Source organism: Electrophorus electricus, chromosome 15 (genome assembly GCF_041902795.1).
Source record: "Electrophorus electricus isolate QZ-2024a chromosome 15, ASM4190279v1, whole genome shotgun sequence".
Lineage (NCBI taxonomy): Eukaryota > Metazoa > Chordata > Actinopteri > Gymnotiformes > Gymnotidae > Electrophorus > Electrophorus electricus.
Genome location: NC_137511.1, coordinates 23,982,476 through 23,997,746, shown reverse-complemented (window position 1 = coordinate 23,997,746; position 15,271 = coordinate 23,982,476). Strand labels below are relative to the sequence as shown.

At 39.4% G+C, this 15,271-nt stretch overlaps 1 protein-coding gene across 3 annotated transcripts; it reads left to right on the top strand.

The window, feature by feature from the left end:
- Positions 1 to 2,710: 2,710 nt before the first annotated feature.
- Positions 2,711 to 11,918, top strand: LOC113581775 (ras-related protein Rab-5C-like). Of its 3 annotated transcripts, none has more exons than XM_027017171.3 (6): positions 2,711 to 2,830; positions 5,017 to 5,323; positions 5,838 to 5,989; positions 9,741 to 9,863; positions 10,014 to 10,107; positions 11,008 to 11,918. In XM_027017171.3, the coding sequence occupies exons 2-6, from the start codon at positions 5,173 to 5,175 to the stop codon at positions 11,130 to 11,132; spliced, it is 645 nt and encodes a 214-aa protein (XP_026872972.1). In that variant the 5' UTR covers positions 2,711 to 2,830; positions 5,017 to 5,172; the 3' UTR covers positions 11,133 to 11,918. The 3 variants fall into 3 exon arrangements, with proteins under 3 accessions (XP_026872972.1, XP_026872981.1, XP_026872963.1); XM_027017180.3 differs by having other exon boundaries at positions 2,747 to 2,857; XM_027017162.3 differs by having other exon boundaries at positions 2,749 to 2,905.
- The last annotated feature ends 3,353 nt before the right edge of the window (positions 11,919 to 15,271 follow it).

Sequence of the window (15,271 nt, the reverse complement as noted above, 5' to 3'; positions counted from 1 at the left end):
CAAACTTGGTACAATGTACTTGTTACAGTGTTACAATATACTGTTCTATTATTTTATAATGTACTGTAGTATCATGTTACAATGGGCTGTAGTATGGTGTTTTAATGTACTGTAGTATGTTACAATGTACTATAGTATGAAGTTATAATGTACTATAATGTGAAGTTCCAATTGTATAAGATGTTATAATGTACTGTAGTATAAAGTTCAGATTGTATAAGACACAGTCTGCAGTGGTACAGTAATAAGCTAACCCTAACCCTATCACAAATAATGTAGTTTCCAAACTTGTTCACCACATTGATGAATTAGGTTCCCTGTAATAGTGCTGTTTTTGGGTGATCCAGATTTTCACAAGTAGTGTATAGTGAACAAGGCACAGTTTCAGACACAGCTCCTGTGTTTCTGAATATTAGCCTACATTATCACCAACACCAGGCCATATGTAAGGATACATTCTGAATGTGATCACAAAGATTTTGTCTGTACCTTCTGTTTTATTTCTGAAGCTATGCTGACTGTGCTAGTGGTTCTTTCAATACATTTGTGTCTGCATAATGCAAAGCTCAGATAGAATGGTTGACCTGATGAATCTGTTTTGTTACTGATGAACTCAAATCTTTTTCTCACACACTGTGCCATTGCGATCTGCCATAAGGGTGCATTGTAGTAATTTAGACTGTAGTGCTACAGTGCCCTCTTGTTGTGCAGTTCCAGACTCACATAGTTAGAAACAAACTTTTTTAATACCCAGGGAGGACATGCAGTTATGATGAGAAATTGTGGTAAAAACCCCACTGTAGGTATGTCACAATAATAGTATATGAGAATATACTGTATAACTCCCAAAATAAGATGGTCTTTATGACACTGTTGAATCAAGCTTTTAAAAACTAGCTATGTTTTGTGTGACATTTAAAGTGTAAGATTTAACATTTAGCTCTACATATCATAAGCCTGCTTCAGTTAATGAGAAGGGAAGCTTCGTTGTGGTACACAAAACATAATTTATTGCATTTATTTATGTCTGTGAAACTGAGTAGGCGTTAATTAAGATCTGAAACTGAGGGCCTATTATTCAGTTAATCTATGATTATTTTATTAACTACAGGATCACATCAAGGAAACGTTCCACTTGAACAAACACCCCTATTCACAGCCTTTACTGTTCTGACTGAGTAGTGTCAGCCACCATCAATACTTTTCATTTTTCTGCAGGCTATGCTAGAATATCAGTTTTTATAAACACAGAAGTCAGGAATTTTAACCAAAAATTGTGGAGGAGAAATGTTCTGAATTTGTGATGAGCTTTTTCTCTTGTCCTCAGGTGCAATCGCTGTGGTAGTTTGTGTAAATGCTACAGGGTTCTTCAACACGGCACAGAGTTCATCATGCCTGCGACTATGCTGGCCCAGTGGTCATTAACATATAAAATAAATACCCAGAAAAATGACACTTTCTTCTCAGGGGAGATAATAACAGGGCATACACACTGTACAAAACTGAATTAGGGTGTATTAATTATACTCAAAATAAATTTCTTTAAGGCACAAGAGGAAATATGTTAAAATGTGAAAAAGGGTCAAACTTGTCTCTTTTAACCCAAATCCTTTATAAAAGGAGAAATATAAAACATAAGTAATCCTATTATCCAAGTAATCCCAGTATCCCAGTAATGATAGCATCCAAGACCTTAATTCAAGTTTTCTGACAGGCTCTATAACTAACACTTACAAAAATATGAAATATGAAATTTTTAAAACAAATTTACATAAAGTGAAATCTCCAATATGTTCACATATTGCTGAATTTAATTTTAAAACTCAGTTGTTTGGCAGAAAATTAAAATGTATTTCTTTCTTTTCGTTTCTTTTCTCATTTCAAGCAGTGTAAACAAAGTCATTGAGTTTAAATTTTATAAAGTGCCGTTACTAAACTAAATAAACAGAATATCGAACTAACGCGATGTTTATTTAGGCTATTAACAGTATGACGTGTTGCGCCCAAGTCAAGTTGTCCTCTTATAGTTTCTTGAGGTGCTGGTGCAGTGCTAGATTAAAACAGTTTTGTTACTTGAATTCGTTACGGGGGTGTAGTTAAACAAGCAGTTACCCTGGAGCACGTGGCTCAACAATACATTTTTATACATGTTTTACGTACAAGAATACATTTGGTATTAATATTTTCTATGTGCTTCACAGGCAGATAGAAACGATCCTGAGATCCACTCGTGGTTTATATCGCCTTATCTCACTCCTCTTCCAATTTTTATTCCCACAGAAACAACAGAACAGAACACAAGTTCCACAGAAACAACAGAATCATTGCATTTTAAAGTAGACCATAAATAGACAATAAATAGACACATACAGCATGATGAAGCTTCATTAATTCGGTCAACCGTGTCAGTAAATACCAATGTCAAAATCTGGTTAATATGTGGTAAAAACAGCATATTGTAAGAACGATATCAATTATTTTGTTTTTACTAGAATGTCTATTTCGTTATAACGAGATATATTTTCATAATAATGACAATTTATTTCATTACTAGTCGTTTTACCGCGTAATAAGCTTTATTTTATTTATAATGTGATAAAGAGTATCTTCTTGCTCGGCATGTATGCGTTTTTGCAATTGTGACTGACCTGATTTATCCCGATTGGGTTGTCGTAAAAGTTGACGTGTGCTGTTGCCTAGGTAACACCATTTTTGATCGCGATCTTAACGATCTCCTAAGTTCCCGTATCCGGAAGTAGGTTACTTGAGACGGAAGAGAAGGCCGAGAAACGCCGAAACCGCTCATAATTTAAGAAGGCGCAAGGAGCAAGTAAGCAAGTCGGACATCTTAATCTGTGTACGCGAGGAAGATATTTTTGATTGCTTAAATAATTTCGTCGCAAAGGTGTGTGATATTGATGTGTGTGCTGATAATGATCCTAGAACGCCTGCTAACGTTGTGGAGAGTTGGCACAAGTAACGTGTGAGGACCAGTCCGCTTATTTGACCAGTTTAACCAGCACACTTATCTAAGTGCTTGTCGTTGCTTGTCACTGGCGTATTATTCGTGTATGTTGGATTCGTGTAATGACTGAGAAATTATTTGGTAACGTTTAATGTAGCTGTAACAGGACTATCACTAAGGAACTGGACTGGGCGTAATAAGGAACTCAGGTTATTTCAGGAATAAGAAGTAGTTAGCTATCCCACTGTCTTACTTGTAATAATCTAAAAAGTTTATGTTGGTATTCCTCTTTGTTTATGTTGTTGCTGGAATCGTAGATAAATGGCACATTCCGAGTATATGTTTTAGTCTAGGTTGAGGACAGGTTTCAGGTCGTTGTGCTAGCTACCTTTTCTCTGCAGCTTAGTAGCTAACTTGATTAAACATTTCAAACCCACATATTTCGCTTCAGTCGACTATGGCTGCTAAATAAGCTGCAATCACGCGCGTGATCTCGAGAGTTAGAGCAAGTATTTGTTTCTGCATTAATTAGTTTCATTTTCGACCTGTCAGCGGTCAAGTGAGCAGTAGTCTTGTTTTAACCCTCTTCAGTTCCTCATATTTGTGTACGTATTCCTGATATACGTCCGTCCGACAAAACGAAACGATAAAGGCAGTAGAAACTACTGTCCTAAAGGGCGTTCCCGCAGAAATGCGACCATCCAGTGATTCTCCGATCTTTGGTGTATGACTTTGCGGGGTGTTTTTAATATTGTTCCTGAATGTAGTTCAAGTTACACCAGTGTCTGTCATATCAGTGTTGATGATAAAAATGTAGTCCATCACTGTTTCTTTTGTCATTAGTGAAAGAAGGATTGACTCTCCAAAACTTTTTCCGGGCAACTTTGTATTCAGTGCACTGCAAAAAACCTTCAGTACATAGTAAATAAGATGCTTTTTGCATATGTACAGTTAATTAAAAAAACAACAATAATTAAAAATAGTTGAAAGTTGCCAGATGCATACACAATGTAAAGCCCTGTCCTGGCCCTGAATTTAGCTGGGAAGGTCTGGATTTATAACATATTTATTACAATATGTAAGATTAAATACAAAGGTAATGTAAATCAGACCAGCAAAGTTTAAGATAACTCCCCCTCCATCATGGACCAAAACAAGGCTTTTACATTATGTAACACTGACTTGAACATGTTTTTGCCTCCTACATAGAAGACTGATACTATCATTGATTATGCACATATGAACAGAGAACTCTAGAGTATATTTTTAAGTGCATTGCATTTCCCACATTAACTATTCACAGATTTGCTAATGGCCAGTCAAAATGTTTCATCTTCAACTGTCTAGCCAGTAAAGTTTATAATCTTTTATATTTTATTACAGAGAGCATGAAAGTGTCTGTGCAAGGCCTGTGCTTTGTGCACATGCAGCTATTTCAGACCAGTTTTATAGTCTTTCAGACTAGTCTTAAGGTCTTTTGCACTCATTTGATATCTGAATAATTTCTGTTATATAAGCCTTTGCCTCTTTCTAAAAAATGAACACATTTTAATTATTTCATGGTTAAAATCCTTTCTTTGTAATGTATTATATTTGTTGAAGCAGTTTACACAACTATAATTCTCTTGTATTAGACGAGGACGAGGGCTGTGCTTGTGGAGTCAAATGTATAATGCTCTGGATTAAACTAACTGTAGTCCATGCTGGGCCATTCAGTTTTGACTGTGAATTTGGAATCATTACACTGTCACACAATCCATTATCATTTTTTTTTTCCCAGAGAAGGGGATAGCTAACTGAAATCTGTACGGCAGTGTGCTAGGATTATGGTACTAGGGTTAGGGCTAGAGTATTGGGTACTGGTTATGTTGCTCTGTGGCCTCTGTCTTGTATCTAGCTGTATACGTGTATGCTTGGTTTTGGGTTTTTGGGTTTGAGATCCATATAGTTATCTACATAACCTCTAATCCTAGTCCTAATTTACCTGCCTAACCCTAACTGTACTTATCTTGATTCCTCTGAATTATTCACTTTCTTTCCATTGAGTACAGGAGTGTTGGCCTGCATCTGGCCAGACAGAGCCACCCATCCAGTTTAACCCAGAGGGCTCCAGGCTACATCAGTCTGACCAGCATACCTAAAGGACTCTAGTTCTTTGTTGTTTCTTGGTGTCCCTGTGGCCCGGCTCGAGTGTCTCCTCAGGCACCATGGCAGGTCGACCCAACGGGCCAACTGCAGGGAACAAAATCTGCCAGTTCAAACTGGTGCTTCTGGGCGAGTCGGCCGTGGGCAAGTCCAGTCTGGTGCTGCGCTTCGTCAAGGGCCAGTTCCACGAGTACCAGGAAAGCACCATAGGAGGTTTGTATGTGTGGAGCACTCACTTCACACCTGCTGGGAATGTTATTCATTCAGTTAGACTTCACACCTGGTGGGAATATTATTGATTGATTCAGTTAGACTTTACACCTGTTGGGACTGTTACTGATTCAGATAGATACAGTATAAAACAATGTGAAAATGAGCAGTGGTTTACTGAGTAAAGCAATACATGCAGCAGCAATGATGATAAGTTATTTAAAATCTAACTTATCAAGGAATAAAACCCTCTATGTTATAACTGAAAATGCAAAAAACTCTTTGGAGATGTAATGGAAATGACAATTTTAATGCGTATTTCATTATGACTACTATGACTGAAAATGTTACATATTTATTATATGGATATAGTTATTATAATCATGTTTCATTGTGGTAGATTATCTTGTGTATTCAGAAGGTAAGTTAACAAAAATGTATGATGATGGCTGTAAGGAAGGAGTGAGGAGTTGCAGCCACTCTAATCTGAACTGTTGCTTTGCTGCTTTGTGTTTAGCTGCATTCCTCACACAGACAGTATGCTTGGATGACACGACAGTGAAGTTTGAGATTTGGGACACAGCTGGCCAGGAGCGCTACCACAGTCTGGCCCCCATGTACTACAGAGGTGCCCAGGCTGCCATCATAGTCTACGACATCACTAACACAGTAAGAAAACACTCACATGCACTTTAACACATGGCCACGCTTGAGGGCCCTGCATAGTATTTTTAGCTGTTCTCAGGAGTACGTCCTTCTGGACAGATCTCTGATGATGTTCCTGGGATCTGCAGAAGTAATTTGCACAGTTTGGGGGTCACAGCTCCTGTTCTCCATTTAATATTGGAACCACTGTTTCCTTCACCTTCCACATCTTTTCCAGCTCTTCTCTCAGCCCTTGGAATTTTTTCAAGCTTTTCATGTTCATGTTATTGATATTGCATGGGATTGCTACATCTATCACTACGGCTCTCTTCTGCTGTTTGTCCATAACTACTGTTCCGGTTGGTTAGCCATTTTGTCAGTCTGTATCTGGAACTCCCACAGGATTTTGGTCATTCTCCACCACCTTCGGGGTGTATCCCACTTTGACTTTGGACCATCCAACCTGTATTCAGCACAGTTGTTTCTGTAAACTATTCCAACCACTTGGTTATGGCCTTCCATATGTGCTCTGCCTGCCAGCATCTTGCATCCCACCATTAAGTGCTGGATTGTGTCTGGGGTCTCTTTGCACAGGCTGCATCTGGGGTCCTGCCTGATTTGGTAGATCCCAACCTCTATTGATCTCGTATCCAGAGCTTGTTGCCTGTGCTGCCATGTATAGTGCCTCCCTGCTGTCTTTCAGTCCAGTCTTTTTCAGCCGTTGGAAGGATTTCTCCATTTCAACCTTTTACACTATTTGTCGGCGGTATATACTGTGCAAGGGTTTAACCTCCCGTGATGGTTCCTGCTCCTCCTCATTGCCATCCTTGAGTTTCTGCTGTCGGAAGTACTTGCTAAGCACTTCATTACTTGGGGCCATCAGCCTGGTGTGCTCCTGGATCTTGGATGTTTCATCCTGGATAGTGGCTCTGGCGCTCCCTAGTCCTCTGCCCCCCCTCCTTCTGCTTAGTGTACACTCTGAGTGCTTGATTCATGATGATAAATACTTCTTGCATTGTAAGTTTGCTTGTCTTGATGTCAGTGGCTTCTGTCTTCTCCTTTGGACAGTTTATTATGTCAGTGGTGTGTCTGATGACTGGGAGAGCATAGGTGTTGATGAATCAGATTTTGTTCTTCACATTCAGATGACTTCTTAGGAATTGCCTCAATCTTTGTGGGTATTTGGCTGTAGCTGTGGGATTCCAGTGTACTTGTAGCTGCTCTCAACATCTGTTATGTTGCCTACTGGTAGTACGATTCCCTCACTTCTAGCTAACTTCTCTCTCACTATAGCAATGCAGCCACATTTATACAGTCCAAATGACATTCTGATGTTGTCATGTTATAATCCAGAAGTTGGCCTCTGTGTGTCGTCTTCCACAACCCCATTCAGTAAAGAACTGTTAATGTTGTTCCAGAATATTCACACATTTTAGGACCTTATTCCAGCCTGCTCATCTTAGTAACTGACTTGATGCCTGACAAGAGCTTCCATGTTGTGCAGAGGCAGGTTATTGACTGGTAGTTGGATGGAACTGCTCCATTCGCGGGGGGGCTCCTTCACACCTTTCTGCATTTCTGATAGCTAGCTAAATTCTCTCTTTGTTGCCCTTACCTTGGCCTCCAACCTCCTCCTCCTTGGAGGGTTCTGTCTTTTATTGATGTTCATCTTGTAGCCAAGCATCTTGATACTTATCAGGTCAACAGCTCTGGTGTTGAGCTTGGTGCATGGGTTCATTGGGTCTTGGTTCCCAATGTCAGGATGTTGTGGATGATGATGATGATGATGATGATGATATCTCCCCTCTGACCTGTCATCCTGGCTTCCCCGTCCTGTAACATATGTGTTGAACCTTGTCATTCTCAAGTTGTGATAGGAGTTGGCTGTTGTGCAGGCTGTAGGAACACTGAGCTGAGTTGTATCTGTGTTGGTCTACATGTTGGGTTTTGAACCATCCATAGTTCCCACATCCCCTGCATATACCCTTTCACACTGAGGTTGCTTGTCTAGTAGCATTTCAACAGTTCTCCATTCTCCACTCTTGTCCATGAGTGTCTTGTATTTGTTCCAGTTACCCACTTTTCATAACAATCCAACGCGAATCTCGTTGATCTGGGTGACGTCCTAGCAGGATTGACTCTCTCTTGTTTCGAACTCTCATCTTGTACCAGTGTAGAGCTGGAAAAGATGTGGAAGGTGAAAGCAGTGGGTCTTGTAGTAATTGGAGCACTAGGGGCTGTGACCCCCAAACTGGGCAAATTACTTCTGCAGATCACAGGAACACCAACTGAGATCGCCGTCCAGAAGACTGCAGTCCTGGGAACAGCCAAGATATTTTGCAGGATACTCAAGCTCCCAGGTCTCTGGTAGAGGACCTGAGCTTGAAGGAAAAAGGGACCATTCATAGGAGGGTGAGTGTGGTATTTTCATGAGAGAGCGGTAGCAGTATGTAGTCCTGTTGCACTGCAGAGGTCAGGGGTGTTTCAACCTACATGCAAGTGACATGTAGCTTGAATGCCTCCTAAATGTGGCCTTCATCAAATTCAAAATAATTAGTGGTTTCATCAGTTAGGGTCACTAATGGGAAAACATTTGTGAAGTTTACTTTATTTAATAACTATAACCTCAGTCAAATTCTTTTTATAGCTGCTGACCTATCTGTGCAGTGTTATGAGAAATTTTGGCCTGTTGTGTTTGTATGGTCTTCTACAAATGAGTGCATAGCATTTCACTGGGACTGGGGTCAATACTTGACTACTCTAAAATACAGTATTTCCAAAAATTATGGAATTACCAAAACCTTTTTATTGCATTAGTTCACCAAACGGTAGTGATGTGGATCGCCTTGTTGGACTTTTGTTCAATGGTTTTTACATGACTGCTTCATGAACAGACATCAGTGGCTATCACATGATAAATTTATGAACACTGACATTATCAGCAGTTAGTGCATGATAAATTCCTGAACACAGACAATATCAGTGTTTTTCACATGATGGCATCATGAACACAGACGTCATCAGCATTTTTTTCTAAATGCAAGGGATGTTTTCAGGTCACGCTACTCTAAGGTTGTTTGTGACTTGTGTGTTGTTTGTGATGAATCTTTGCAATGACGTTTGTAACACAATTAAGAAGAATCATAATAGTGCTTAATGGTTTGATGGCTGTCGACTCATGGGAAGTCCCTCTTTAACATGTGAAAGTTCTCTTTCTGTTCTGTGAAAATACCCTGAAATCTTTTGAACTGTATTGTGAGGAACAGCTAAGCTTTGTCAAATCCACACCTGGCCTGATCTAAACACCTGTCCTTAGATAAAAGGTCATTATCCTGGACATTCACACAACTGTCCATCAGTTACTATGATATTCATGCAGAAATCCAAAATCAGAAACATTTTCTCATAGCCATATATCATGTATATATCTCTCTTAGCTCTAGTCACTTGATTAGTATATATGTAGAAAACCGATCATATACCTTTTTTGTTTTCTTTGGGTTGATTTGCAGAAGCTGGTTTCAGTCAGGGTTCCCCTAAAATTAAGCCCTTAGTGGCATGTTATGGTTTGATGACATGTCATGTTTGGTTATGCTGAAAATAATTCTCAGCTCCCAACATTGAGCTTATTGTAGCCTCATTGGGAGCTTGTGTCCTGTCACACACTGGCACTGAGGTAGGGCTCATATTTCACAGCTGACCAGCTGAAGGCTTACTGAGAGAAGAAGGGTGCTGTGGTGCACTGTGACTGAATGTCATGTGGGTGTGATTTCAGGACACATTCATGCGAGCGAAGAACTGGGTGAAGGAGCTGCAGAGACAGGCGAGCTCCACCATCGTCATTGCCCTGGCAGGGAACAAGGCTGACCTTGCCAGCAAGCGCGCCGTCGACTTTCATGTGTGTGCAGGCACGGGTGCATGTGCGGGAGTGTGTGTGAGGATAGGTTCCTCAGCTATGTGGGATTGAAGCAATCAATCATTTGATTTTGTTGCCTTTCTTGTATCCTGACCACACATCTGTCGAATGTTGTGATGCTGATCCAAACAGGAGGCCCAGGCGTACGCTGATGACAACAGCCTGCTGTTCATGGAGACGTCTGCCAAAACTGCAGTAAACGTTAATGAGATCTTCATGGCCATCGGTAATGCTAACACACTCTCCCCTTATGCTACTGACTGTACCCAGAAGTGAAAGATTATTATTGAGAGACGTGTTCCAAATGCAGCATCAATACCCACCCCTACTAACCCATATATACTCCATGACATCTTTTGTTCGTGTTTTATTTTAAACACTATAGAACATGTATAAGTTCATAACTGTATTATATATAATACAGCATTTGTTTTAACATATCAGTTTTATTACATTTTTCTTTACATATGCAGGGATGAGCACACCAGTGTTTAGAACCATCTTAGGATAATCTCTCACAAAACTTCGTCTGAAATGGGGCAATGATCAAGGCGATAATTAACCATAGGTTGAGAAATAAAATGCTCTGCAGTTTGGCTTTACAGTTTGGCTTTGACTTTTTTGATAAATATTGCTATAAAATAAAATAAAAAATAAAAATAAAAAAAGAATTCAAAAATAGTATGTAGCTGCATGTTGTGGTTGTGATATCCAGTATACTGCAATATAATAAATGTGATGTAATTCATTGCAATATAATTATATTTGCATTGTGCTGTGGGAATACCATGATTATCCAATCAGAACGCTCAAGTTGAATATTTGAGCTTGACCAGAATGCTTAAAACTCAAAACTGGAAATTGGAAAGGGGTCATTTAGATATTGCAGTCACTGTGATATTAAAATTGCAGAAGCCAATATCATGATTATAATTAAAGTGATTTACTTTGTTAATGCCAATATCCTGATAATGATGAACAAAGTATATAGTGTGCAGCTGTACTCTGCAGTTATACTCTTCCCCCTGTGTGTAAGCCTACAGATTCAGATAAAATGCATGACCATTCATCATGTCAATACAGCACCTGCATGGTTGGTAACTATGGATGCTTTGTTCTCCTCTAGCTAAGAAACTGCCCAAGAATGAGCCTCAAGGTGGTGTTGGGACCAGTGGGCGGGGCCGGCCAGGAGTGGACCTACAAGACTCCACCCCTCAGGCCTCCACTGGCAAGTGCTGTGGTGGAAATTAAATAATTAATTAAATTGATCAATTAAGCAATTACAATGAATGGTCCAAACGATAACCTTGAAAACAAGCACAGTTTATCCGCTGGAGAGATGTCGCACTTAGAGAGAGTTTCAGAATTTTTTTTAAACAGCAATTTTCTAAAATCATAAGCTAGAGAGAAAAAAACACACCCCTTATTCGCTCGCACTCTCTCTCTCTCTCTCTCTCTCTCTCTTTCACTCTTATCGACTCCCAAATACATATCCTTGTTCATGTTGTCTTTTTATTTTATGGAAATACTAACATGATGTTGTCCTATTAGTATTTTTAAAGATTGGAAGCTGAAAAGCTAACCCTAATCTAAACCCCACACCTAACCCTCTGTTTGTTTGTGGTGACAGGTGCATGTAACAATTTATTTTCTACTCAGATCTCTTGGTTATTTTTGATTTTGCCATATACAGATTTTCCTTCTCAGCACATAAGACAGTTTTTGTAAATTAATAAGTATTGTTTTTATTACAAGAGCTCCACCATGACTACCACAACATTACTGTGGTCAAATCACTTTGGGGGCGTGTCCGATCAGTGCAACATGCGTGTGGAGGGCGTGTCCAATCAGTGTAACGTGTGGGGGCGTGTCCGATCAGTGTAACGTGTGGGGGGGGCATGTCCAATCAGTGTAATTATGCCACTGGTGTACTCTGAGCATTACCACTTATACCTGAAAACATTTTTATCACTCTGTAAACATTTTTCACTCTGTAAGATATGACAGCAGAAGAATAAAAAATGATTGAAAGATTTACATTTGTGGAAAGTGACATAAAGGAGTGAGAGTGTGGAGAAATATACATCATTGTTCATGTAGAGTGTTTTTCCAATGGATTAGCTGGATGTGTGTACACAGTGGCATATCATCCAGCTAATGTTCTTGAAAGAAAAGCAGACAACTAGAAATGGATGCTGGGAAGTATGAAAAATGTATGTTAACATCACATTCAATAAAATCAACAACAAAAAAAATCACCTCTGTGAAAGGGCAGCTCTGGCCATAGCCATTATATTAGATCATATTAGATGTTTATTATAGTGTTATTTATTTCTTGTCCAGCCATGTCCATTATATTATATTATATTGCATTTAACTTTATTGTGGAATGAAATTTAAGTTAATCTATGGGCCAGACCCAAATTAAGACTAACCTAGAATTTTCAATGGCTGTTTAGTCCAAGGCTAAAGTTAATCCATGACCAGGCCTAAGTGATGGTCCTGCTTCATGAGTTTGCCTCCACTCATTCATTGAGTTAATATATGAATGTGTGGAGTGACTTGGATACTAAATGTTCCCTTTAGAAGGGTGCAGAATTGTTCAACGTGTTTAATTTGTTACTCTATTTGGTTGAGATTCAGTCAGCTTGTTTAGTGGTAAACTGCAGAGCATGGAGGACCACTCTGGCTGTTATTACCTGGAGCATCTTGCGTTTAGGCAGCTGGACCAACTCTTATAGTCTAATGTAGTAGGATATAAGTAAGTTTGCAGATACTTACAGCATTGATGGAGCAAGTGATTTCATACATCAAATTAGCTGGAGTGTTCTATGAAGTGTATTTCTACTTGAGAGGTAATCTATTGCAGAATGTGGTCTTGTTCTTAAATGTGGGAAAGCATTTTCAGTGAGCACCTCAAACCAGAGGGATTCAACATGCATTTATCCAAAGTGTACACTAGCTGGCGCCCTATAACTAGCAAAAACCCCTTTATCAAGGAAGGACAACAATTTCTGCCCTTGATCTTACAAATATAAGGGGTGTTTAATGACACTGTAGTTGATCTCGAGTCTTGACTTGTAATTCAACAATAGTAAAAAGGAATGTTAGCGAAGCTTTCATGGAACAGAAAGACAGCAGTAAAATCAGACAGTAAAAGCTACTGTCTCATTACATATTGTGATGGCTTCTTCAATCACCTCCAACTGTCCAGATAAAACCTTTAGACTTTTCTCACTTTAAGAATGTTAAGTTGAATTTAAACAAGTGAAATAAATATTCTGTTTCTTACACACTACTATTTTTCAAGTGGGAAATACTTTTTTTTTTTTTCAAATCAAATAGGGTTCAGCCGGTTCCTGGACCACAGTGGGTAGTACCTGCTCCCAACAATGTGGTCTACCTAACCCTCGCTTTACCAGCACACTGCACAGATAGCATACAAACAAGCTAGCACTCATATGCTGTAGTCTTCCTTACATCTTATTGCTAATGTAGCCTGTGTAATTGATATTAATAACATTTTGTTCTTGGTCCTTTTTTTTGTTGTTATAAATCGGCATGAAAATCACTTAATGCACACAATGTTGATCACCTGGAACTCAGTCTGCTGCTACATGTTTATTCTCAGCCATTGAATAAACTCAGGGCAAGCAAACAATGTAAATTTTGAAAAATGGCTTTCTGTTAATGATGGAAATGGAGACAGTTACAAGATCACAAGTCCATCACACAGGATCAAAAGTAAAGTAAGTAAAATCCATTACTGTTTGACTTCTTTATTCACCTGTTTAATCCCCATTCCTGTGTGTGTGTGTGTGTGTGTGTGTGTGTGTGTGTGTGTGTGTGTGTGTGTGTGTGTGTGTGTGTGTGTTTTAATTGCTGTTCCAGCTGATTCCTCTATTTAATTATACACAGTTATGAAAGGCTTCACAAAAGCTTCTTGTAAAGGTCTTGCATTCTGAGAGTGGTGGTTTGAAATAGCTTAGTGTTCATGGATAACTCTTATAAAAGTGACAATTGCACATTTTTTTATCTATATAAACAGCAGTCCTGGGACTCTGCGTGATCCTGTAAACTTCACCTCTGCAACTTGCCTTATCTAGAATGATGACTGGTCACGTTATGTCACGTGTGATGGCTTTCCACGTCAACTGTGCAGCTGCATTTACTCCAGGTCTGGAGAGGGTTTAATGAATAAAGTCAGTGTTACCTCAGCTCTCACTGGAGAAATACAGACGGCACATTTTGCTCCAGTTCTCAAAGACACACTTGTTCTGTGGTTACAGTTTAACTTTAGGGGAAAATTACTGCCTCTACTAACCACAGAAGGTAAGTACAGCTGGATAGGACATCTCAGCACTGAGAAAGAACACACTTCTTTTTATATTCATGCCTTTGGGAACAGGTACCGGAATGCAGGAGAAATTGAAAAATACTGGGACTCAAGCAATCAGACTTTCAACATAGAGGCTGAAAAAATTTGGGAAAGTTTATTATAGACCAATGGCTCATTAACGTTAAATGACTAATGCTTTGATGGTCTGGTTCAGGGTTATTTCTCTGTCCCTTAATTTAGCACAACTGCTAATGGCCACAACTAAAAAGGGAAGCGTTCCAAAACCCAAATTGGTTCAATTTTAACATTTTCAGCATGTTAAAATCAGTGTTATCAGCACTGAGAGCTGATGGATACTGCTGACGGAACAGCTCAAGACCCAGTGCTCACATAAGCAGGGCCAGATCCCACTGCTGTGCCTCACAAACACACAGAGTGCCAACGGGACATGCGTTCCTTCCTTAACTCTAGTGGGACATGTGACGAATAAACCGAACTTGAACTTGAACTTGAACTTGACATGTGTTCCTTCCCTGGTGGTTCTGTGGCAGAGCCTGGCTTTGATTTAAATCATCATTAGTTTTGGGGTTGGAGACCAGTGCAGTGTCTGGCATTAGCTAAGGATAAGAGCAGACAATATTGTTGGAAAACTTAAACATTCATCTTTAACACTTAACCATTTAACACTTATCTGGTTGAGTAACTCTTAGACAGATGAACTGTCTGTCTCATGACAAGTCCACTGACTCAGAGCTGGACCAATAGTGAATTCTAATTTTAAAAGATTGAAATGAATGTGTGTGTGTGTGAGACAGAGAGAGAGAGCAAGAGAGAGACACAGCAGAGCTCAGGTCATATGGCAAACGTTGGAAACAGTGGCTGGCTGTCATAATTACACTCACACACACACAATCTTCACAAATCTGTCAACTCTTACCACACATTCCTTTGACCTCATCACATGCTCTCATCGTTCTCCTTAAATGCTCCATTTACAGTGTGATTTTACACACACACACACAAACACAATCAAATCTGTAATCTCTCACCA

Bases quoted from the DNA above. Each gene is read 5' to 3' on its own strand.
- LOC113581775 (XM_027017171.3), top strand. From the start codon at position 5,173: ATGGCAGGTCGACCCAACGGGCCAACTGCAGGGAACAAAATCTGCCAG. The intron at 9,864-10,013 runs GTGTGTGCAGGC...TGATCCAAACAG, and splicing joins AGCGCGCCGTCGACTTTCAT to GAGGCCCAGGCGTACGCTGA. The intron at 10,108-11,007 runs GTAATGCTAACA...GTTCTCCTCTAG, and splicing joins TGAGATCTTCATGGCCATCG to CTAAGAAACTGCCCAAGAAT.